This window comes from Onychomys torridus, chromosome 22, assembly GCF_903995425.1.
Source record: "Onychomys torridus chromosome 22, mOncTor1.1, whole genome shotgun sequence".
Taxonomy (NCBI): Eukaryota; Metazoa; Chordata; class Mammalia; order Rodentia; family Cricetidae; genus Onychomys; species Onychomys torridus.
Window position 1 is genome coordinate 7,289,552 of NC_050464.1, and position 25,764 is coordinate 7,315,315.

The 25,764-nt window shown below is 43.2% G+C and overlaps 1 protein-coding gene across 2 annotated transcripts in view; it reads right to left on the bottom strand.

Moving 5' to 3' along the window:
- The window catches only part of Lmtk2 (lemur tyrosine kinase 2), a 96,216-nt gene that overhangs the window by 26,656 nt on the left and 43,796 nt on the right, over positions 1–25,764 (bottom strand). The window contains exons 4-7 of one of the 2 annotated variants that reach the window (XM_036171953.1): positions 25,114–25,184; positions 20,036–20,154; positions 19,140–19,227; positions 5,732–5,865 (exon numbers count right to left, since the gene is read on the bottom strand). In XM_036171953.1, coding sequence (XP_036027846.1) covers positions 5,732–5,865; positions 19,140–19,227; positions 20,036–20,154; positions 25,114–25,184 — 412 coding nt within the window. Of the gene's footprint in view, positions 1–5,731; positions 5,866–19,139; positions 19,228–20,035; positions 20,155–25,113; positions 25,188–25,764 lie in introns of both variants that reach the window. The other variant, XM_036171952.1, reaches the window with a different exon arrangement.

Below are 25,764 nucleotides of genomic sequence, written 5' to 3' on the forward strand. Positions count from 1 at the left end.
CATCCTCAGCACTGACAAAACACAAAATGAGCCAAATCTAAACAAAACCAAAGGGCCAACCTAGTTTTCAAGGAACTATCTCTAGGGCAAGGCCTTGATGGTGCTCACCACCAAGTGCATCCTAGAATCACTTGGGGGCCCCACTTCCCTACTTCTAAACAAAACACAGCAGGCAGCAGACCTGGGTTGAGAATGGGCATATCCTAGGAGCCAGTGCATGTCTAATGAGTCTCCCTGGGATGTGAGCCGACTCCACTTCTGAGAGGGACCCTGAGGTTTCTGGCCTATCCCCTCAGGTTCCTGTACCCTGGACCTACACCATAACCAGACAGCTTTGCTAAAACACAGTGTCACCAGGATAACTACCATGAGACAACCTTCCCAGAGCCAGTTCTAGACTAGAAGCCATGCTGGATCAGGATAAAAGAAAGCTGGTGTATTATCTGTGAGCACATTTGTAATCAGTGGCCCAAGTGCTAGTTAAGAAGGAAGCTAGCACTTTTCACCTGGAATGCTAATTTTCTCAGGGGGCCTACCCTGGACCAGCCTAGAAAGATGCAGTATTTGGTGCTTTATATACCACAAATGATTTTCTACAGATGGCTGTTCACTTGTAAGATAGAGACATACTAGCAGATGGTGTGTCCCTTGATTTACTTCTGAGTCTCATGTGGCCCAGAATGGCCTCAAACTCTTATGTAGCTAAGGAAAACCTTGAACTTTTGGTCTTATCTGCTTCCACCTCCCAAATCTCAGAATCCCAAGTATGCATATCCATACCTGGTTTACTTAGGACTTGGGATAAATCCAGCACCTGGAGGATACCAGGCCAGTGTTCTATCAACTGAGCTACACACAGATACCACATTAACTGGGTAGTAAGGGTGTTGGGCTCCTTCTGTGCCCTCCTGAAGTACAAAGTTTTGTTGTTTTTTAAAAGTCTTCCACCTTTCCCTCTACCCTTCCAGGTAGTACAGAATAACAACTGGTAGGTACAGTCTTTCTACATAGTACGCACACCAAAACAAATATACAAAGAAGAGAATAAACTGTTATGACTACTAAACTGCACCTTCATACTTAAGATATCACAATACAGACATCCCTCCTATAAACCAACCTAGTCATCCTTAGCCATTACTGTTACATTCAATAGTACAGTTGGAACCTACACTAGCTCCTTTGTGAATGTCTGTCTCTCCCATTTGCCACCCTTTCAAGTAATACTAGGATAAATATTTTGTTTTTCTATTTGAGGCAGGGTCTCATTATATGAACTTGTCATTCTCTTATCTTGGCCTACTGACCACTGGGTACAATATTTTTTTTTTCCTTTTAAAGGATCTTTTCAGGGCTGTAGATTTAACTCAGTGGTAGAGCGCTTGCCTAGCAAGCACAAGGCCCTGGGTTCGATCCTCAGCTCAAAAAAAAAAAAAAAAAAAGAATCTTTTTAGCTGGTGTAGCTGTATACACCTTTAATCAGCTCATGAGGCAGAGGCCGATGATCTCTTTGAGTTCCAGGTCACCCAAGACTACACATTGAGACCTTATCTTAAAAAAAAGGGAGGGAAGGAAGAAAAGCCAAACAAAATAACAACAAAAACCCAGGCCAATCAATAAAAGGCTCCCTGGTGTGCTATCACCTCCTGGGCGCATGTTCCTGTTGGCTAACAAGTTAGTTACTTAGCCAGCTTGAGCACATACACTACCCACCAAAGTGACCTGATAAAAAAAACCCTTCTGCTCAGGAGACCTTGAGAGTGGAGGGCAGGGGAGCCTAGGTTCTTGGTCACCTGTAGAAAGGTAACAGCAGCATGTGCTGTTCACACGGCCTTCAGGAATGCTGTGTGTGTGTCACCTCTGAAATGTAGGCAGCCTGAGATCCTGAGATAAGGTTCTCTGTAAACATTATGTAAAGACAGATTTTAACTAGGGTGACTTACTAGATCAGTTTCCAACAAAAGGACAACTTAACTTTGGGTTAGACAGGTGGACTGGTCTATTTCAACCAAGTCCTCTGAGTCAACCAATATTCTAAATCTTGATTTTAAAATAACACCATATGGAAGGCTACCCACACAAGAAGAATTTATAAAGAACAGAAGTTTGCTCCACAGGAGACTTTATATCAAACAGCCTGTGTGTATCTGGGCATCTGAGTGTGCAGTTATGCATGCACATGTGTGTGTGGAAGCCACAAGATAACTTCAGGTGCTGCTCCTCAGACACTGTCTTACAATACCACTCCCCCACTCCTATCTGTAACCCCGCACTAGGATTACAAGCTTGCAACACCACACTGGCTTTTATTAAATAAATAATGAATGAATGAATGAATGAATGAATGAATGAATGAATAAATAACACAAATTGGGACAGGAAAGATGGCTCAGTTGTTAAAAAGTACTTGCTGCTGTTGCAGAGGACCTGGGTTTCTTCCTAACATTCACATGGTGGCTCACAGCTGTCTATAACTCTAGTTCCAGGGACCCAATGCCCTCTCTGAACTCTGAGGCCAATGCATGGGGCGTGGTACCCTTACATAAACACAGGCAAACACTCATACGCATTAAAAACAAAACAAAACAAAACAAACAAACAAAAAAAAAACAAAAGAGATAAACTGCCAAGTTAGTGGTGGCACATGCCTTTAATCCCAGCACTCGGGAGGCAGAGCCAGGCAGGATCTCTGTGAGTTCGAGGCCAGCCTGGTCTACAGAACAAGATCTAGGACAGGAACCAAAACTACACTGAGAAACCCTGTCTCAAAAATCAAGTCAAATCAAATCAAAATGTATGTTTAAAAAAAAAAAAGGACAGATAAATCTTTTGGATAATGAATTTAAATAAATAAAAAATACGGAGTCAAACTTGGTCCTGTAAGCTCTTTTCCAATCAAGCTGTCTCACCTACTCAGCCTAAAGCAGTTACTTTAAAAAGCAGAATGTAACAGCTGCTGATGGTTCCCAGATTCTTCTGTACCTTGAGCCTTTGCTCTTGAATATCGTCCAAATCATATGATTTATCTTTATTTGTTTTCAAGTCTCTGAAGACTTTTCCTTGAGAATGCATGGAAACACTACTGGCTATGACGCTTTGTCATCTTTGTAAGAACAGGACACTTTCTAGCCAACTCTGGGAACCTCATGTTGCTGACTTTGATGGGATACTTAAAACTTCATGCTCTAATTATGTTTGTGTGTGTGTGTGTGTGTGTGTGTGTGTGTGTGTGTGTGTGTGTGTGTGTGTATCATGTGTGTGAAGTTGCCACTGAGGCCAGAAGAGGGTCCTGGATTCTCTGGAGGCGACATTAAAGGTGCTGATCAGCTGCTGCCTGACGTGGGTGCTGGGAACTGAATTGCTTCTCTGCACTGTTCGCCTTCTCTGCAGTCCCACCTTTCACAATTTAAAAGTACTCTAACAAAATAATGTGTTTACTACTGCAGATCAACCAAGAAACAGATGTGGAAGAAAAAGATAACTACTTTCCTTTATTTTTCTAATCCTGAAGTGATGACCATCTAAAAGGGACAGTCCTATAACAGCTCACCATATCCCCAGATACAAACAGGTGCTCTCAAACAAACAAACAAATAAATAGATGACTCATACTAAAAACAAATTATTTGCAGACTTGCTTTTTATTTAAGTTTTAAAAAAGATTTATTGTTTTTTAAACTGTGTATATGTGTGTGGATCCTATGTGTGTGGGAGTGCCTGATGGGGACAGAAGAGGAAGTCAGATCCCTTGATGCTGAAGTTACACACAATTGTGAGCACCTGATGTGGGTGCTGGGAACTGAACTTGGGTCCTCTGAAGGAGCAGTCTTAATCTCTGAGCCATCTCTCTAGCCCAAGACATTTTTGTTGTTGTTTTTCAATAAAGGGTCTCTTTGTATAGTCTCAGCTGTCCTCACTCTGTAGACCAGGATGTCCTCAAACTCAAGAGATCCGCCTCCCGAGTGTTGGGAGTGCTGGGATTAAAGGTGTGTATCGCCGCCGCCGCCGCCGCCGCCGCCACCACCACCACCACCACCACCACCACCTGGCTGCCCAAGAGTTATTTTAAAAATACAATACTTTGCCAGGCAGTGGTGGTGCACACCTTTAATTTCAGCACTCAGGAGATAGAGGCCGGTGGATCTCTGAGTTCAAGGCCAGTATGGTCTATAGAATGAGTTCCAGGGCAGCCAGGGCTACAAAGAGAAAGAAAAAGAAAATTCCTGTCTCGAAAAATCCAAACAAAACCAAACAAACAAAAACTTCACAAACATCTCTTCTAGACAGGTATGCCTTTTCAGATAGTTTGGGTAGAGTCACATGAGTTACCCAAAGTCAACTAAAGAGACCCTGTCAAATTTTCCTAGAGACTTAGAAAGTAATTTAGAATCAACAAAGATCTGGATGCAAAGATGGCTGGTAGTTAAGAGCACTTGCCATGCAAGCATGAGGAATAGAATGATCTCAAGCCACTCACACCTGTAGCTCCAGCTTTGAGGTGAGGCAGAAACAGGAGGATCACTGGGGATTGTGGGCCTCCAGCCTAGTTGAGAAAAGGCCAGCTAGGAAGAGCTCCTGCCTCAAAGGTATTCTCACTCAAAGATGGAGAGTGATCAAGAAGGAATCTGACCCCCTCTTCTGGCCGGGGTTCATAACTCTACATACACACAAAGAAATAAATCTGTTTTGAAAAGTTGGCACTCAAAAGCCTAAAGTCTAAAGGAGAATAAGCAGGACTCTGCTTTCCAAGTCATGGAGCAGACCAGTCACCTGTGCTAGGATAGAAGGAAGCCTATGGTGTACAAATAGGAAGAGGCCTCTTCAGACTTAATCCTAACACCTTTTTTTTTTTTTTTTAAAGATTTATTTATTTATTATGTATACAGCATGTATGACCGCAGGCCAGAAGAGGGCACCAGATCTCATTACAGAGGGTTGTGAGCCACCATGTAGTTGCTGGGAATTGAACTCAGGACATTTAGAAGAGCAGTCAGTGCTCTTAACCTCTGAGCCATCTCTCCAGCCCCAAATCCTAACACTCTTAAGCTAGCCTGTTCACCAGCCAGAAACCAAAGCCATCACTTACTGCAACGAGGTGCTGCTGTGCCTATAGCGTTTTCTCAGGACTGTGAACAGGCACATAAGGAGATCCTGTGGGTATAATCAGAAGCCTAAACTGACTGATCAGATGCAACAAGCCAGAGGTCAGGAGGGAACCAGGTACATTCACTCCCTACTCTGAGGCTTGCAGACTTCTTATACTGCCTCAAATTCCTCAAGTATTTCCTAGATTCAGACTATGTTCATGCTACTCCTTGGTGTTGGTTTAACTGAAGCCCAACTCTGCCTTTATTTACCAATACTTCTTTAAGTAGAGAGCTCACGCTACAACCTGATCTCTTTGGTTTCTTCCTTCCTTCCTCCATTCTTGCCTTTGTTTTTTGTTTTGGTGTTTTTGAGATAGGGTCTCATGTATCCCAGGCTGGCCTTAAACTCACTATGTAGTTGAGGATATCCTTGAACTTCTTTCTTATTCTCCTACTTACTGAGTGTTGGGATTATATATGTGTACCACTACGCTCAGTTTACCAAGCTTAGAATTTTAGGCATGTTAGCAGTCTACCAAATAAGCTGCATCCCAGCCCAGCGCCTCTTCCCAAACCTCACAACCTCTTCAGACAGCTGTAGCAGCAGCAATATGAAGGGTGTGCCTGTGCCTACCCAGACCTACCTGTGCAGGAAGTGCAGCTTGTGCATGGCTGCCAACCCTGCAGCAATCTCACACGCCATCCTCTGCAGCAGCATGGTCTGTGAATCACCCCGCACATGCTCTTGCTCATTGCGCAGGTAAGCCTTCAGGTCGCCCTGTGAAAATCAGCCCACATGAGTGACAAGTGCAGCACCAGAAGAAACCAAGCTCCTAGACAAGCTCTACAGTTGATCTGAACTATCAGGATGACTTACTGAACGACTTAAAGGTAATTCCAACCAACCCAAAGTTTACGTGATTTTGTTTTAAGAATCATTCTCGCTAGTTACTATACATACACATGTAGAACAAAACAGTACACAAAATATAATTTTACAATGATGCACAATTACATTAAGTGCTGTGAAGATGGCTAGAAACCTCCAGGTAACAAAGAGGTGATATGGAAAGCTAAAGAAACAGTGCCATTCACACCACCTAACTTCCATTTCCAGGACTCACGTAGTCAGTGAGTGCTTTATCACAAGATTCCATGGACACCATTAATGCATAAATGCATTAATGCATAAATGAGCCATGGAATAGAGGCTGAAAAGAGAAAAAGACATGGAAGAGGTGAGGAAAGCCACTGAATGTTAGTGACAAGGCTTAAGTCTCACCCCGCTTCCTTCCCCAGAGACCAACACTAGAAAAGAATATTCCAGTCACTTGCAAACAACACCAATTCAAGTCAATAAGCCTAGGCAGAGAATGGCAGCCTTGGCAGGAACAAACCCAGTCAGACACACAGGCATTCAGCTCCCCAGTTACTCCCATTAGTGCTCTGGGCACCTGTCTAAGAGAATGCATAGACATCAAATCTGCCTGGGGGAGTACACTCAAGGAAATAACACGTTATAGTCTCCTTACACAAGAATAGATAGTTACTGATGTGACCTAATCCAAACAAAAGCTTTCTGGGGAGAGGAATATGTACATACATGTTCAAGAGTGTATATGTATTTGGAGGCCAGTGGTCAATCCTGGCATGTTCCTCAATCACCCCCTACCTTAGTTTTTGATACAGTGTCTCTCTCTTATTGGTCTGGAGCTTGCTTACTAGGCCTGACTGGCGGGCTGGCTTGTTCCAAAGGTCCTCCTGTCTTTCTTTCCAGGGCTGAGACTACAAGCACATACCACTGTCCCTGGCTTTTCTTACCTGAGTTTTGGTGACTGAACTCAGGTATTAATATTTATATAGTAAGTATTTCACCAACTGAGCCATCTCCCCAGCCCCCAAACTGAAGACTTTTAATATCTGTTATTAAAGTAGAAAGTAACTCAAGATCATTCAGCTTTCTTTAAATCCGACTCAAGAAAAGACTCAGAAGATGGATGTTCTCCTTGGCCAACTTTCTTGTAATGTCCTGAAGACAGTGAGTTTGTCAGACTCCTCCCAGGATGAAATTTGCAAACATAATAGTCCTCCACAGACAGATGTCCATGTTTAATTCTTGGTACATGATAATGATAATGCAGCATCTAGGTCCCAACCCAGGATCTACATTTGTTTCTATCCCTAGCTTTAATGATCCTTACACACACACACACACACACACACACACACACACACACACACACACACGTTTACACTGGTAACTGTGACTATTTTGGACTAATCTTATTTTGTAGTTTTGAGACAGACTTTGGCTATGTAGTCCAGGCTAATCAAAAATCCTCATCTCCTCCTTGCAAGTGCTGGGATTACCATTTGTGCTTTTGAGGAGGCTTTATGACTGTTACCCATGACACATACTTCTTATAACTTCAGATACAGAACTTAGAAGAGGTAAGAAATTTGCTCAAGAGCTCAAGACAATGCCTGTCTCTGATACCTGAAAGGTGGAGGCAAGAGGATGAGGAATTCAAGGTCATCCTTGGCTATAAAATGACTTTGAAGCCTGACGGTGGTGGTGCACACCTTTAATCCCAGCACTCGGGAGGCAGAGCCAGGCAGATCTCTGTGAGTTCGAGGCCAGCCTGGTCTACAAAGCGAGTTCCAGGAAAGGCGCAAAGCTACACAGAGAAACCCTGTCTCGGAAAACCAAAAAAATAAAATAAAAAATAAATAAATAAAATAAAATAAAATTACTTTGAAGCCAGTCTGGAATAAATGAAACCCTGAAGAAAGAGAGAAAGACAGAGAGAGAGAGACAGACAGAGACAGACAGAGAGAGAGAGAGAGAGAGAGAGAGAGGGAGAGAGGGAGAGGGAGGGAGGAAAAGAAATTTGTTTTAATAAACTACTAACATTTTAAAATTTACTATCTAGTCAAGAAAATTCTAGTCAGCAAGCAAGTGAATTAAATCAATATGCAGATGAAATCAACTTATTCTATAAGAATAAGTGTGAGATGACTCAACACACACCTGTGGGATTCTTCCAGTCAGGCCATGACAGCTTTACAAGGAAACAGCATCCTTCTCCAGCCACCTAGCACCACTGTGCACGCCTACCATCCAATATAAACATGCACACCCAGAACCACCATTCACACCCAGCCACCTAGCACCATCATGCACACTCAAGCACTCAACAGGATCACTAGTAAATGTACAGCCAGCACCACTGATCACCATCAGCATTGCCATGCACACTCATACCCAGCCATGGCATTAGAGCCATTGGGTTTCTTTCCCAACATGGAAAACTTTCTCCCTTTGTTCCTGCTAGAATTCATCACCCCAACACAAACAGCTCTTCATAAAGGCTATGCTCTTTCCAGCTGTGCAAATTGGGGGAATGATGAAAGATTTGAATAACAAATTAACTCAGAGAAGTTCCAGCAGGAAACTCCAGGAACTGTCTCTAAAAAATAAAGCACAGAAACAGCATTTAAATCCACTGACACTGCCAATCAAAATGGCAATTTTTTAAATTTATTTTTTATTTTTTTGTTTAGCCTTATTGTTGCGGCAATACCCAAAATAAAGAAAAACCCACTGGCCAGGCAATGGTGGTGCACATCTTTAATCCCAGCACTTAAGAGGCAGAGGCAGGTGGATCTCTGTGAGTTCAAGATCAGCCTGGTCTACAGATCGAGTCCCAGGATTACACAGAGTTAAACAGAGAAACTCTGTTGGGGGGGGGGGGCAGGGAGAAAGAAAAAAAGGAAGGAAGGAGGGAGGGATGGGTGGATGGACAGAGGAAGGGGAAGGAGGGAGAGAGAGAGGGAGGAAGGAAGAAAGAAAGAAAGAAAGAAAGAAAGAAAGAAAGAAAGAAAGAAAGAAAGAAAGAGAGAAAAACCAACTTTCACATAATCATGCTGCCTCTTGCTAACTTGTAAAACAAACATCAGCTGTTGGTCAACAGTTTACAAATGACTGTGACTAAGAAGTGGGGTTGTTTTTCCAAGATCGACTGAAGTGTGTTCACTGCCCCTCCTGGTCTTAAACTGCCTTCTCCCAGTGACATCCCTGAGTGACTCTCCAGGGGCCAGCCACGCCCCTCTGCAGGAAGACTTGTGCTGTGTGTGCAGGACTCAGGGTTAGGTCTGTGGTCCAGAAGTACTCTGGAACTCTCCTGATACCACAGTTTAAACAACAAACAACTGGTGGCACATAGTGCACACCATTTTAGTCCCAGCACTTAGGAGGCAAAGGTAGGATCTCTGTGAGCTCAACAGGCCTGGTCTATATAACAAGTCTCAGAATTTAACCAGAACTACATAGAGACTGTATCTCAAAAATCAATCAATCAATCAATCAATCAATCAAGAACAGCTTTTTTTCAATTACAGTAAAGGAATTTTACCTCAAGAAAAGTTCTAAAAAGATTCATTTTATCTAAAACAGACAAACCAGTATTTAGATATTTGAGGGGTTGTATACAGAGACAGACAGAGAATGTAACAGAGACACATATACTGGGACTTGAACCCAGGGCACTACATTCCCAGTCCTTTTTTGGCTTTTTGTTATAAGGCAATGTCTCATTGTGTTGCCCAAGCTGGACCTGAATTTGTGATCCTCCTGATACTGTCTCCTAAGTAGCTGAAAGTACAGGCCTATACCCATAGGGCCCCAGCTTGTCTTATTTTTACTTTAATGGTTCTTGGTGAATAGACCTGGAAAAATACTACTACCTATTATTTAAAGGAAAAATAAGAAATCATCAAGAACCTCAATATGTTTTGAATTAAAATTAAATACCCTTTATCCAGGTTTTAAAATTTAAGAAAACTCAAGAAAGACAATTTGGTGACACTAGATGGCGACAGAGAGCTGCACCCGGCACTAGGAAGAGAAGCACCTTGCAAGGACATAGCACATAGGCCACTTAAAGGCCCTTCTAAATTCCAACACAAAAGGCAGTAGTGCTTTATGCACGGTTTTGGCAGATCACTGAGCACAATGAATTATTTTTTAAACATGTAACACTTAATGTAATGGAAACAGTAAACAGCCTTATAACTGACACACAGGTCATTTGTATGTTTAATATGTCTAAAGAACTTTGTTGCATTTTGAGATAGGATCTCATGTAGCCCAGCCTGGCCTGTATTTCTCTTACCTTCATGACTGAAGTATGCCCCAGCAGTATGTCCCTTCCTGAAATGGGTATGTTCCAGCTGAAGCACACTGAGGCCTGCATCTGGATGCAGTCCTAATATCACCTGCCTCTTTGTTGTGGATTATCTATCTGAGCCTTCCACAGCCATCTCCTCAGGAGTTCTCTAGCAGCTCTACTACTCCAGCAGCTCTCAGAGAAAAGCAACACCCAAACCCCTCTGGCTCCTCCCCCTTCTACACTGCTCTAACTATGGTCCTGTTTCTGAGTTCACATGCTTGGTCTGGCCTGGCTGCATCTTCTGGCTTTCTTCCTTGTATGAGCCTCTCTGCCCCCAACACACCTGCACCCACTATTCAGCTACAGGTGCTGAATTCCCACCTCTCCACAGCCAGCAGCTCTGCCAAAAGCTAGCAAAAACAAAACCAGCCAACCAAACAAGAAACCCCAAGAGGTCTCCTTCTTCCTTTAAGTCCAGCCTTTCCATGGGCAGCCTCATGGCTCACCAAATAAAGGTGCTTAACAGCATGCCTGGCAATCTGAGATCCATCTCCACACCCCAAATGGTACAAGGAACCCATTCCAAGATGGTCCCCCATGGCACACATGTGTTCACCCAACCCTGCCCTACAAAATAAATAAATGTAAGAAGTTATTGAACAAAATAACTACCTCACTCTGCTCCATCTGGCTTCTGGACACCACAGTCTCCTGTGGGCCTTGCTCTCTCACAAGTTCCCACGGCCCTTCCCTGGATCTTTCTCTTCTCACTGTTCATGCTCCATGTGTGTTGTGCTGGCCAGCCCCTCCTCTGACACCTTGTGGTTTTCTCTTTGGATGTCTAAGAGGCAGCTTAAACCTAATGCATGCACAGAATGAAACAGACCAATCTGTTCTGATGCAGAAAATGGCATCTCCATTTTTCAGCAGATCAGACAAAAATCAACGATGCCACTCATAACCCCCCTTTAGATCCATCTGTAAGCCATCTATCTCCAGACCTTTGCAGTTTTCAGAAGGCCATCATGTCTGAGATACATCCACCTCTGTCTGAGCAGCCAAAGTTCTCCATGTTGTTGTGTTTTTATGGCCTTGTTCATTCTAGGCAGGTATTCTTACCACTGAGTTACATCATCCCCAGCCCATCACAAGTGCTCTATTGCTGATCCAAAGGCCTAGCCTTTAAAATTTTTATTATTATATTATTTGTATGCATGCTTTGCCTTCATGTATGTCTGTACACTGAATGTGTGCAGTGCTTGTAGAAGTCAGAAAAGGGAAATAGAGTTACAGAGGGCTGTTAGCTTCCATGTGCATGCTGGAATTAAACCCAGTGTTCTTAACTGCTTAGCCATCTCTCGAACCCCCAGTTCTAACCATTTAAGTCCATCATTTAAAACATAAGCCATACTGTAACACACTCCCCTCAACACACTGTTGTTTGCAGATGATCATTTTCTTTGTCTATTCCACTACAAGGAAGTTGTGAACACGGCTAGCTTTTCACCTGTTCCCTACTGTGTCCCTAAACCCCACAACAATACTGGACACAGATATGTTTAAAATATCTGCCTGACGAGCAAGAGAAGGCAGAAAACTTTTGGAGAAGCTCCAATGATGTGCCCAAGTCCAAGCTGGGCCAGCCACATTCCCATGCACGCCATGCTAGCATTTCATTAACAGTCTAATAATAATGAACTTAGGAGTAAATCTATAATTTCAGATTTTTATTGGGCTTACAAATTTATGACCTCATTACTTTGTATATAAAACATAGCCAAAGACAGCTACCATGGGAACTATTTTCCTTTCTTTTTCTTTTTCATACAGGGTCTCACTCTGTAACAAAGCTGGCCTATAAGTCCCTGTGTGGACAGGCAGGCAGCCTTCTGAGTGTTAGGATCAGAGTCCTGAGCCACTGTACCCAGTAGGCAGCAGGAACTGGATGCTGAAAGCAGAAGCAGGGGGCTCATATCTTGAAGCACAAGCACAAGCAGCGAGCACAATGGGAACGCACAGGCCTTTTCATTCTTTTTTGTTTGTTTGTTTGTTTGTTTGGTTTTTTGAGACAGGGTTTCTCTGTGTAGCTTTGGAGCCTGTCCTACAACTCACTGTAGCCCAGGCTGGCCTCAAACTCACAGAGATCCACCTACCTCTGCCTCCTGAGTGCTGGGATTACAGGCGTGCGCCACCACTGCCTGGCAGCTTTTTCATTCTTAAAGTCCACCTCTAATGACACACTTCCTCCATAGGGCCACAAGCTTCTCCACACAGCACCACCAACTGGGGAGCATTCAAATGCCCAAGACTACAGGAGACACCTCATTCAAACTACCACTTTGGCACACCACCCTGGATGATCCCAATCACAGCTAACTGATTCTTCTACCTGAAAGTTTCACCATTGTACGATGAATACTATTGATTTTACTTCCAGCAGAGGATCTGTGTTATTGCAAAGCTCACTTAAAAGTGGTCTTTGCTCTTGAAAGGTACATCTCCAGTGTCCTTCCTCAGAGACAATGACAGTTCTGCCATTGTTCTGTCAAAAACACATAAAATGAGTAACAAATGTCCAAAAGGAAGCTAGCGCTGGCTGGGACCCTCCCTTCTTATACATACCTTCCAGGTCTAAGAGCAGTGACAGTGCTCTGAACTTTGTCCAGCTAGGTCACCCGCTCTCCTGAACAGCAATGTGCTTAGGACAGTGCCCTGCTATTTTCTAAGCTGAGTGGTAAGAGTGCTTGCTCCCTTAGCATGTAGAAAGTCCTGGGTTCCATCTCTAGTGCAGCATAAACTGGGTGTAGTGGTCTTGCCTGTAATCCCAGCACTCTGAGAGTAGATGAGAGGATCAGGGGTTCAAGGTCTTCCTTAGCAGCACTGAAATCCACCTGCTGTCTTAAGTCTGACAGGACATTCAAGAACACCACCTGAAATGCCCAGCACCCCTGCTCTGGAGGCGGTGAGGGAGGTAAATGCACAAGTGAATGTAAGAAAATTCATTCTCTACTCTTGAGCACCTCAGCTCACAGCCTGGCCTCAAGCATACTCATAAGCCTACCTTCCACCCTCCCCATTTATCCTTCCCAGCAAGTCCAGTCTGCCTCTCCCACTTCAACTCAACATGTCACCAAGCTTCCAGGCCTGGCTTGGCCAGTCCCACCTGAAGAAAGTCAACCTACTCACTCTGTAAATTTTACCTCCAGGCAAAGCCTCTCTTAGGATCCCAATCTGACTTTCTGTACTTCTCTGGGGGTGTGGTTCAGTGGCAGATCTTTCACCTAGCATGTTCAAGATCCCTGGTTGCATCCCTAATACAGCAAACATTCCAGAGGGAAAAGGTGCATCTGGCAAGATGGCTGACAAGATCGTTTATTGAGTAAAAGTGCTTGACACCAAGCCTGATGATCTGAGTTTGACTCTTGGAATCTACATAGTGGAAGGATAGAACTGATTCTTGAAAGTTTCCCTCTAACTTCTACATGTGTGCCATAACATGTGCACACCCCCAAATACATACAACATATACAAACACAATTAATAAAATTAAATTACAATTTAAAAAAATAAAACAAAACCAATAGTTCTAAATTTTCTCCCAGCATGTCACCATGTTTACCTGAGGTTGAGCAACTGGGGTCTCAGCAGCAGCACTGTCATTATCCACACAAATCTTTATTTAATTAGCAGTTAGATTCATTTAAGAAAGTGAAAATAATTACTGGGCTGAGGAAACAGCTCATCTGGTAAAGTGTTCTGTTTTGTAAACATGATGATCTGAAGGTGTATCCCAAACATCCACATAAAAAACAGGGGCCTGGAATTCCAGCACTACAGGGCGGGTGGGCAGGGCATACTCAAAGACAGATCACTGGAGCTCACTGGCCAACCACCTTAGCTGAACTGGCAAGCCAGGTCAGGTGAGAGACTTTGTCCAAAAAAAGGGGGAGAAGTGATTTAAGAATACATCTTATGTCAATCTCTGGTTTCCACATGCATACATACGTGTAGGCAGACAGACAGACAGACAGAGACACACAAACACACAGACACACAGACACATACACACGCACACACACACACACACACACACCCCACACACCTGTTTGCCAGGCACTTTTGTATGTAAAACAATGCCTTTAGGCCCTCATCACCATTTCATAGATGAAATGAATTTTGCAAGTTTACCTGAAACTGACAGGCCAGGTGAGTCACCTGCAGGCACACTAGGCAGGGCAAGCTTATCATGTTGGAATTCTCTGAGTATGGAGCACAGCTCCCAGAGCTCCACACACATTCAGTACATTTTTGCTGGATGAGCAATCCTCAACTGAAACACTCACTGCTTGGAGAGAGCCTCATGTATCCACTATGGCAAGTTGTACAAACCCTGCAGTCATAGTTCAGGTTGTGCCCCAGCACAGCCACCATCAAGTCAAGCAGTATAAGCTGGCCATGGCAGACCTGCCACAAACTCCTTCAGCAGAGCTGTCACACGCTTTCACAAGTGTTCCAAAGTGAGGTTGGTAACTGTGTATGGATCACTTAAATGCAATTATTCTCCCTGGATCATGCAGACATTATCGGTGAGCACGAGTACTGTCTGGTGACGACTAAAAAGGCCAGCATCCATCCAGGCTTGTGACCCAGGGAGCAGAGGGGACAGCCAGTCTTTTGTGGCTGCAGTGGCTTAGGACTAGAGGGTGGCTCCTGCCTTTGGACGACATTACTCCATTCAGAATGGCCTGTTTCTGAGAAGGCAGGAGTATGCATGTAGGAACAGGGCTCCAGGTACACTTGAGGCCTGCTGGGCCCAGGGGATACCCTGTAGTCTGTGTAGGTGGGCACCATTTTCTGCTCTCTCTCTAGCCTCCTAGCTCCTGAGGCCACCTAACTACTCCTACAGTACAGTCTCTGAACAAACTGAGCTTAGGGTAGCCAGACTTCAGAACCCAGTGAGGGTCCAGTCTTTATTGCCGAAGAACCAATCTGTGAGGTTTTCTAGGCTTAAAAGGGTGAGCACAAGATGGCCCATGGGGATGAACGTCACTTCACCTTAACGGCCTTAACCCTGGTTAGTGAGACTAACCACACTAACATACCAAGCAATGACAGAGCTTTTCTTGGTATCAGTTCCAGCCTTCCAGCTTGTTTGAGACAGGAGCTCTTGCTTGCCACTGCATGTGCCAGGCTAGCTTCCAGGAATTCTCCTGTTTCTACCTCCCATTCACTGAAGGAACACCAGGGTTACAAACTACATGCTACCGTACAGCTCTGCATTGGTTCTGGGGACCTGAACTCAGTTCTTAATGCACTTACAGGAAATGCCTTTACCCACTAAGCCCCAGAGAAGTAGGTTTCTGGTGAGCAGGCCTGAGCCCTCGAATGCAGGCACAGGCGTTCATTTACTGGCCCTGAACTCACCAGTCATGTCAGTCACACATAGCCAGAGGAGAAGGAAGCTAAATTCAAACTGAAATGACACTAATACAAAATCCAGGGGGCTAAAGACATGGCTCAGAAGAGTGCTTGCTGACCTCCCAGGACTAGAGCTACCCCTCACCACTGCAGCTCACAACTATCTTCAACGCCCTCTTTAGGGCCTTTGGGGCACCAAGCATGCATGTGGTGCACGGACAGATGTAGGGAAGCAAAAACACCCATGCACATAAAATAAAACTGGGGGATCTAAAAGACGGGAGAAAGAAATTTCCAAATACTACACTAACTAGGTTAAGCATTATGGACCACATGTTCCAGATTAGGATTGCAGGTTAGCAAGCATTTAACAATAAACTATTTGCAAGAGACTCAAAGCAGAGAAGAGTGAATGAGTTACACTTTCTAGCCGGGCAATGGTGGTGCACGCCTTTAACCCCAGCACTCAGGAGGCAGAGGCAGGCGGATCTCTGTGAGTTCGAGGCTAGCCTGGTCTACAAAGCGAGTTCCAGGAAAGGTGCAAAGCTACACAGAGATATCCTGTCTCGAACCACCCCCCCCCAAAAAAGAATTAAATTCTAGCATCGAGAAAGCCATTTTGACCAGTTATCATCATAGTGTTTTACCAATGCTTTGAGTCTTCAAGGGAACCCTTCACAATAACAAAAAGTTTTAGTAAGTCACACCAAGTCTACATCTGTAACCTCTCACACAAGGCAACAAGAAGTATAAAGGAAAACCACTAGATAAGAAGAAATCAAGAAACTACATAATCAGCATGCAAGGTTCTTTTAATTATTATTTTGTGTTTTGTGTGTGTGGTATGTGCATGCATGTTCATGTGTGTGCATGAGGGTGTACCAGCTGGTATAAACAGGATATCAGGAGTCCTCTTCTACTGCTATATACCTATTTCCATGACACAGGGGTCTTCTTCTATTGCTATATGCAATTATTCCCATGAGACAGGCTCTCTCAATGAACCTGGAGCTTAACATATCTCATCTAGCCTGGTGACCATAGAGCCACAGGATCCTTACATCTCTGTCTTCCTATAGTGATGGGGGTAAAGACATGCATCACCAGACTAGTTGTCCAGGGTATTTGAAGTCAGGTTCCCATGCTTGGACAGAAAATGTTCTTACCCACTAAGCTATCTCCCCAGGTCCTAGGGCAGTAGATTTTAATATACCTCTTTTAGTAATAATAGAACACTTCATAACCCTCACCCCAAACTGAGGAGGATATAGATTTGAACAAAGGTATAGACTGACTCAAAAACTCATAAAACACACATGAAATAATGTCCAAATACTGACTGGTGTTTGAGTGTACATGAATGAATCCATGCATGCACATGCTACCATTTATATAGAGAGACAAAAAACAAGGGGCTGGAGACATGGCTCAGACGTTAAGAGCACTGACTGCTCTTCCAGGCAACCTGAGTTCAATTCCCAGCAACTACATGGTGGCTCACAACCATCTGTAATGAGATCCGATGCTCCCTTCTGGCATGCAGGCAAACATGCAAACAGAATACTGTATATATAATAAATAAAAACAAAACAAAACAAAAACAAAAATACTGATCCTAAAGATGAATGCAACCTAGAAGATAGCTTTGGTTGGCTGGGTGGTACTGGCAAATTCCTTTAACCCCAGAACTTGGGAGACAGAGGCAGGCAGCTCTCTGTGAGTCTGAGACCAGCCTGGGAGAGAATTCCAGGGGAGCCAGGGCTGTTACATATAGAAACCCTGTCTGGAAAACACTGCTGCCCCAACATACACAAAAAGAAGACAGCTATGGCACTGATTTAACAATAAACCAGAAAAACATCTTTACTGTTATAAACCAAACCATAGGGATCTAGGGTCACAGTGAAAAAATCCAACTAAAGCTAATATCAAACTTACTGATTAACTTTCCTTGGGAAGTGGCCACCTCTGCCAAGGATAGAAACATCTGAAGTATGTTTAGGAGTTAAATCTAACTGCACACTATAACCTGCTTTCTTTTATAGCAGCAGAATGTTATCTGAGTGAACTGGGATTTATTTTGGGGCACTCCCACTTCTCTGTACATAGCCAAGGAAGTTTAATGTTTCTGAAAACTGAGACAATGCAGAGAAATCAATTAAAATCTGGCAAATTCAATTACATTCTTACCACTGTTTTTTGAAAATAACAATTATTATGTGCTAAGAATAGGCTTAAGAGATGAAATATTCTGCACTGGGGAAAAGATGTTTTTTCAAAATTTTCACACAGAAATTGTTACTCAAAGCATTCATATACCTGCATGAAGAACAATCTTTCTAATTATCAACATCAATGTTACATGCCTAGAAATAAAAAAAATGCCTTTTTTTGGTGTGTCTCACATAGCTCCAGCTGACCTCAAGTCACTATGTAGTTGAGGATGACCTTGAACTTATCATCTAATTTAACAATATAAATGCATACAGTCAGCGTTTTCAAAATGGAGAGGGGCTGGAGAGACAGCTTGGTGGATTAAGTGTAAGGACCATAGTTTGAGTGCCCACTGCCCATATAAATGCTGAGTGGGTGTGGCAGCCTGCCAGTAATTCTAGTGTGTGGAAGGTGGAGACAGTGGATCTCTGGAGCAAAATGGCCAGCTAGATTAGCTGTATGTGAGGGCTCCAGGTTCAGCCAAAGACTGCCTTAATGACTAAGATTCTAGAGAGTGACTGGGGAAGGCAACTGACATCACCCTAAAGCCTCCACATGCACCTGCACACATGTGCCCTTACACATGCAAACATGCATACACATACACACATATGCATAAGCAAGAAAGAAATCATCTGAATGACTAGTGGCATTCTGTTGGTAAGAGTTTTCATGAGTTATCTTGATGGGTGAAAAATCTATTGCAAAATGCCTGGTTGGTGTGAAGGACGTTGGGCCCTCAGGATGGGTATCGAGGATCCACACTCTAGCTCACCCATATAGTGCTACAGTACATGCTTAAATTCCATGAGCCTTCTTTCAGTCGTATGTATAATACTGACAGATACTAAAAGCTAAATCAGAGGTCTGTAGGATTCAACATGGTAGTAATAGTAAACAGCTCAGCTTGGGGTCAGGTACAGTGAACACTAGGAAGGTAACAAAGGTATCCAGCTAACATATCACAAAGGTCTTCAATGGGTAGACATTAAAGCCAGCCCCATCCACCATTTCTGGGTGTGTATGGGGGGAGAAATTGGCTGGGCAGTGGTGGCACGTGCCTTTAATCCCAGCATTTGGGAAGCAGAGACAGGCAGATCTCTGTGAGGCCAGCCTGGTCCGCAGAGCGAGATACAAGATAGGTACCAAAACTACACAGAGAAACCCTGTCTTGAAGAAAGAAGAAGAAAAAAAGGAAACTGCAAATACCCCTCGAACACTTCAACTTGAATTTCTACTAAAAACTTACCAGGTCGCAGAACTCAAACACCAGAAGGTAGGGAATTGCTTCCACGCACTGCCCGACACACTGAAGAATATTCGGATGCTGAAGAATACTGGTAAAAATAAAAGAAATACACTAGTGCTTCACATTTTAACATCACAATGATTTCAATTACAGCATGACAAACTTAAAAGGTCACATCACAACTGGGGATGGTGACATATGCCTTTAAATCCCAGCACTCACGTTCAAGGCCAGCCTGGTTTACATAGCTAGTTCTGGGCCAGCAAGCGCTCTATCACTAAAATACACTTCTTGCCCAAAGTGACTTTTTCACAATGATCCTGTATCTTGCAACCTTGCTGGACTTGATTATTTTTCCTAGATTTTTGTAATGGATTCCTTGGGATTGTCTACATAACCCTGTATTTCCTATCATGTCAAGTGTGCTGCACTTGTTCAGTGAAATGTCTCTATGATGGTTGGCTTGAAGTCCTGTCATCTCACTGCTGTTGTCTTCTTTCTTTCTTTCTTTTTCTCTCTTTCTCTCTTTCTCTCTTTCTGTCTTTCTTTCTTTCTTTCTTTCTTTCTTTCTTTCTTTCTTTTTTTGTGTTTCAAGACAAGGTTTCTTTGTGTATCCCTGACTGTCCAAGAACTCACTCTATAGATCAGGCAGACCTCAAACAGACAGAGACCTATCTGCCTCTGCCTCTCGAGTGCTGGGATTAAAGGTGTGCAGCACACCACCACAGGCCTGTTGCCTTTTCTTATTCAAGCTAAGTGGTTAAACAGTTCTCAACTGACTTATGGGCACTTTGGATCTAATGAGATTGGTTTTCCAGCAGAAGTCTCAAAGCAGTTTTAGGAATTTAATTTTCAGAACCTCAGACTGTTTGCAGAACACATGAAGGCTTACTTACTAGTAAGGCTCTCCATTTTTCAGGAAAGCATCTTGTTCCTTTGGGCTTGCACTGGCTTTCAACTCCTTCACTATGACTCTTGCTACGCTGGTGCCGGTGTACGTCTCTCCCAGGAGGACCTGAAAGCAAACAATGGTTTTCCTTGTCACTTCTACCAAAATGATAAAGAAGTATGTCTCAACGAGTAGGAAACAGAGTGAGGGAAAACAAGTAACAACCAAATGGCCTGCTACCCTGCACACCAACTCTCAAGCTTAGGAAACTCCAACACGTATCTGGGTATGAAAGAGTACAAATGTAACCCCACACTGTGGAGGGGCATAGGAAGAGAGAGTTCATAAAAGGCTAGCCTGGGCTACGCAGAGATATCCTGTTGAAAGAACAGAATAGGGAGAAAGGAAGAAAGGGAAGGAGACAGAAGAGAGTGAAGAGGAGGAAGAAAGGAAGAAAAGGAAGGAGGAGGGCTGTCCTGGAAGGGCCACTTAAGCAGCCACCAGGCATTTAAACACTCATGTTACATATCTTTTCCATTTCCTTGGAAATGTCATTTTCACGGAAGTGAACCATGACGCAACAGTAGAGCAATTTGTGAGCTCCATCCAAACAACTCAAGCACTCCTCTAGAGCACTTCAGGCACAGTTACCGGTCCACACATGTGAGGCAGTCAGCTAACAAACAGCCAACAACAATCATCACACGGAAATGAAAAGTCCAGGGGATTCTGATGACATCAGGCCTTGGACTTGTCCCAACTTCAGCCAAAACACAGAAAAATACACTCCCCTGAGATTCAAAGGTGAAGTGAGCTACCTCCTAAGAACTTGCTACAAGGAAAAGGTTAAACATAGGACAGAACAAAAGCATTTCCAAACACGGCTAAGATCAATTGACTTCCTTTTGAAATAGTTTTTTTTTTTTTAAACATTTTATTTTTTTAATTTATTTTTTATTTTTTATTTTTTTGCCAGAGCTGAGGACCAAACCCAGGGCCTTGCACTTGCTAGGCAAGCGCTCTACCACTGAGCTAAATCCCCAACCCCTTGAAATAGTCTTTAAACACTGAGGAGATAAATCAGGTGGTAAAAAGTGTTTATGCCATAAGCATGACGACCTGAGTTCAATCCTCGAAACCCACATAAAGAAGCCAGGTATGGGGATGAACCCTTGCAATCATAGGTCTGAGGAGGCAAAGATAGGGGCTCCCTGGAGCTTATAGGCAGCCAGTCTAGCTTAATCTAGCCTAATTGAAGAGCTCCAGATTGAAGAGTTCCAGGTTCAGTGAAAAACTCTCTCAAAAAATAAAGTGGACAGCAACTGAGAAATCAACATCAACCTCTGGCCTCCATGCATGCACAGGAAACATATATCATACATGGGTAGAGAGACAGAGTCATAGACAGAGAAAGATCATTTAAATATTTGTATAAGGTAGATTAATTTTAATGTAGAGATTACAATAAAAACCTCTACAAAATTAAATGGGTTTACCAGGAGTCTACGGGACAATAAATTCTGAGTATTATTCTACAGGACACTGAAAAAAGTGACCGAGAGACTCTAGCCCTGTGGGCTGAAGACAGACAGATGCACCAACTTTACAAAGGAACATTAGGTGACTGTCCAGGCTGCCAGCTGTCTCTGTCTACCCTGCAAGACTCCTGAAAGTTGCTTGCATCTTTCACCTGGTTCTCAGGTAATATTATATCCTTCTGAAGTTTTTTATATGGTTGAAGACTAGATGGTTATAATTTCCTCAGTTATGATAAAAGATAAGTTAGATATAAAACCTTAGACTCACAAATATAAGATAGATAGGATATCTTCTTTAATATTGTAACTGTAATTCTTGCCTGATAATAGTTTTGTTATCTGTAATTTTACTATATAAAAGTTAAAACCTTGCTTTTTGAAAAAAAGAAAAGGGGAAGTGCTGTGGGATGTTCAAGTATGTTAAATGTGTTGCTCTGATTGGTTAAAATAAAACACTGATTGGCCAGTAGCCAGGCAGGAAGTATAGGTGGGACAAGCAGAGAAGAGAATTCTGGAAAGTGGAAGGCAGAGTCAGAGAGACCTGCCAGCCTCCGCCACGACAAGCGAAATGTAAGGTACAGGTAAGCCACAAGCCATGTGGCAAGTTATAGATGAATAGAAATGGGTTAATTTAAGATAGAAGAAGTAGATAACAAGAAGCCTGCCACGGCCATACAGTTTATAAAAAAAAAAAAAAAAAAAAATCTGAGTATTAGCTAAATCACAGTCTTTGCTCTAATGAGTCAGCCTGTATCTACACAATAACTTCCACCAAGTGGAGGAACAGTGGTGGGCTACTGCATCTGCCTGACTCTGCTTGTTTCTCTCTGCCATCACTGTGAGCATTCTTGGTGTCCAGTGTCTGCAGAGACCAGACACTGCCCCAGACTTTTAAAATTGTATCTAATGTATGCACAGGCATACATAAACACAGCACTTGAGAGATAGAACAACCTGCAGGCAGCTCTCCCACCGTGTAGGTTCCAGGGACTAAATATAGACCACCAAGCTCAATAGCAAGCATTCTTACCTGCTGAGCCAAACCACTGGATTTCTTTTTTTTTAATTTGTATGTTTGGGAATGTGAGTGGTATATGTGGAGCATGTGGGTTGCATGTACCTGTGGGTGAGCAGAGGCCAGAGGAGGGTGTTCTTCAAGGCAGGATCCACCCCTGAACCTACAACTAGCATTCTTCAGATAGGACGGCAGCCTTCTCTCCTTTGGTGCTGGGGTTACAAGTGTGCATAGGTCACGACTGGTATGTTATGTGGGTGCTGGGATTTGAACTCAGGTCCTCAGGCTTATGCAGCAAGCATGCTTACCAGCTGAAGCACTTCTCCAACAGACCTTTCCATCCTTTTATCTTACTTGCAAACATTTTTCCTATAATCCCAACCACTACTCCCACAAATCTAGACCTTGCTAGTAAATACCTTACATTACAGACCCTGAATTCTGACCTCTACTTCCTCACAAGTCTCTTTATCTCAAACTTACTTAGCTCTGTACTCTAACTCTACCTACAAGGAGTCAACCTGCCCTGCAAACCCACTAGCCTCCCTACCTATCACTAATCCCTTGTTCCCTCTCTAAAATATGCAAGCAGCTTAACCAGACCTTGGTGTTTGCTAAATTCAACTACTATAAAAAAAAAATCAAAAGGAGAGGAAAAATTATAGATGATTATTGCTGCCATTCTAAATATACAGGGTTTCTGAGCACCCCACATCCTAAGCTGGGCCATTCTCCCTAATGACTCTCACACCTTCTATGCAAACTTCCTCACATCATTCCCCTGTTCCCCTAAGGAGAGAACTGGCCTCCCCCCTGAAGACAGCAGAAGTAAACTTTCTCATTCTGACACCCAGGGGTACACCTGTACCCAGACCTACACAATCTGCTTCTGCCTCAATGCAAGAAAGACACTACCTCTGTTTCTAAGACCTAATTTTCAAATGTGCTACTGACCCCTGACCTCTTGCTTACCAACGACTTTGCTCTCACAACTGTCCCCTTCTCTCCTACACCCTGACACAGAAACAGGTTTAAGTTGCTTCTCAACCTACAAACTAAAGCACATCTGGGTGTGGTGGGACACCCCTTCTCATGCCAGCAATTGGGAAGCTGAGGCAGAAAGATCAAAAGGTCAGATACATAGCAAGACTCAGTCTAAAAATAATATTTTATGAAAGAGGGAAAGCTCACAATGCTTCAACCCTAGACAAAGAACTACAGGGAACTCAGGAATGCTGAGCAGGAGAAGTAGTCTTCTGAAAGAGGAACACACCAATGGGTTATCCAACACCAATGGTCAGCCCTGAAAACACACATACAAGGAACATAGACTGACGTTAGCAACAGCTGTAACTAATTTCCCCGCTTTCATCTTGGCGCTCTGCAATGTAACTGCTTAGGCGGATCCTTTGATTAGGTCGTGGCTTGACTTTCAGGAAAATCCAAAATCAAAACGTTTGGATGTATTCAATGTCAATGCTTACAATCTAAACTGGTTTAGATGTTATATGGGGAAGAGAGACGGAAGAAAGTAAATAATTAAACTTGAAGGAGGAACTCTTGAGTCTAGGAGTTCAGAGAAATCTGTCCAATAAAATGAAAATCTTAATCCACACACATCCCCCCTCCCTCACCATCTACAGAAAAAATAATCATAAGAACCAGGCTCAGGGCTGGAGAGATGCCTTAGTGGTTAAGAGCACCTGCTGCTCTTCCAGAGGACCCGGGTTCAATTCCCAGCACCCACATGGTGGCTCACAACCACCTGTAATGAGATCTGGTGCCCTCTTCTGGCATAAAGTCATACATGCAGATACAGCACTCACACATAAAATAAATAAATAAATAAATCATTATTTAAAAAGAAGAGGAAGGAAGAGAGGAGGAGGAGGAGGAGGAGGAAGAAGAAGAAGAAGAACAACAACAAGAACAAGAAGCAGCAGCACCACCAGCACCACCACCAGCACCAGGCTTAATGGCAAAGTCCTTTAATCTCAGCCCTTAGGAGGCACAGGCAGGCAGATCTCTGTGAGTTCGAGGCAGCCTGGGCTACATTGTGAGTTCAAGGATAGCCAAAGATACACAGTGAGACCCGGTCTCAAACAAACAAACAAAAGCCACAAGAAATCCCAGAGAACGTCCATCCAAGCCCATTCTGTCATGTGAGAAAATGGCCAGAAGGTGCCATTTATAAACCTTCATCAGATGTCTAATCAACTAATCTCCAGAGCTGCAAGAAATACTTTTTTTGCTTCTTAAAGTTATCCAGCTTATGGTATTTTGTCATAGCAGTCAGAACAGAATGAAACCTCCTAGAAGGTTATGCCACCTCACAGCTGCAAAGGTGATGAAAAAGTCTTACTTGGAAGGCAGCTATGCTCACCACTATATCACCAACGCTGCGCCGAAAAAGTCTTACTAACACTATAGTGTCTACAGAGAATATGCAATGTCACATGACCCAATTCCTAATTAGCTTTAACATCAACTGTATAATCAGGAAGGAGTAAAAGAAAGTAAGGAGCACTTTACCTTTCCAAACCAGCCACTTCCAATTTCCTGTATATAGTTTAGACTGTGTCGGGCAACTTGAGACTTCAAACCTTCTGGGGGAAAAAAAGAGAAAAATTATTAAAAATATAAGCATCTAGGGAAGTCAGGAAGAGTCATCATGGTGGTGCAAGTTTCTGACTCCAGATCTTAGGAAGACTGAGGCTGGAGGATCATGAGTGTGAGGCCAGCCTGGGTTACATGACGAAACTTTGTCTCAAAGCAACAATGCACAGACACAGACACACAGACACAGACACGCAGACGCAGACACGCAGACGCAGACACACACAGACACACAGACACACACACACACAAATATCTAACTAAAATAAAATAAGTAAGGGTTGAAGAGATGGCTCAGTGGTTAAGAGAGCTCACTGCTCTTCCCGAGGACCCAAGTTTGGTTCCTAGCACTCACATCAACCAACTTGCTCCCAACTACCTGCAATTTTATCTTCAGAGAATATGATGTATGTGTGCACACACACACACAAATAGAGAAAATAAATCTTTAAAATAAATGTCAAATACATACATAACCTGTAAAGCAAAAATACTGGCATAAATTTAATATTTGTGCTAATAAGAACAAATACATTAGCGTCTCTTTCAAATTAACAACACAGATCC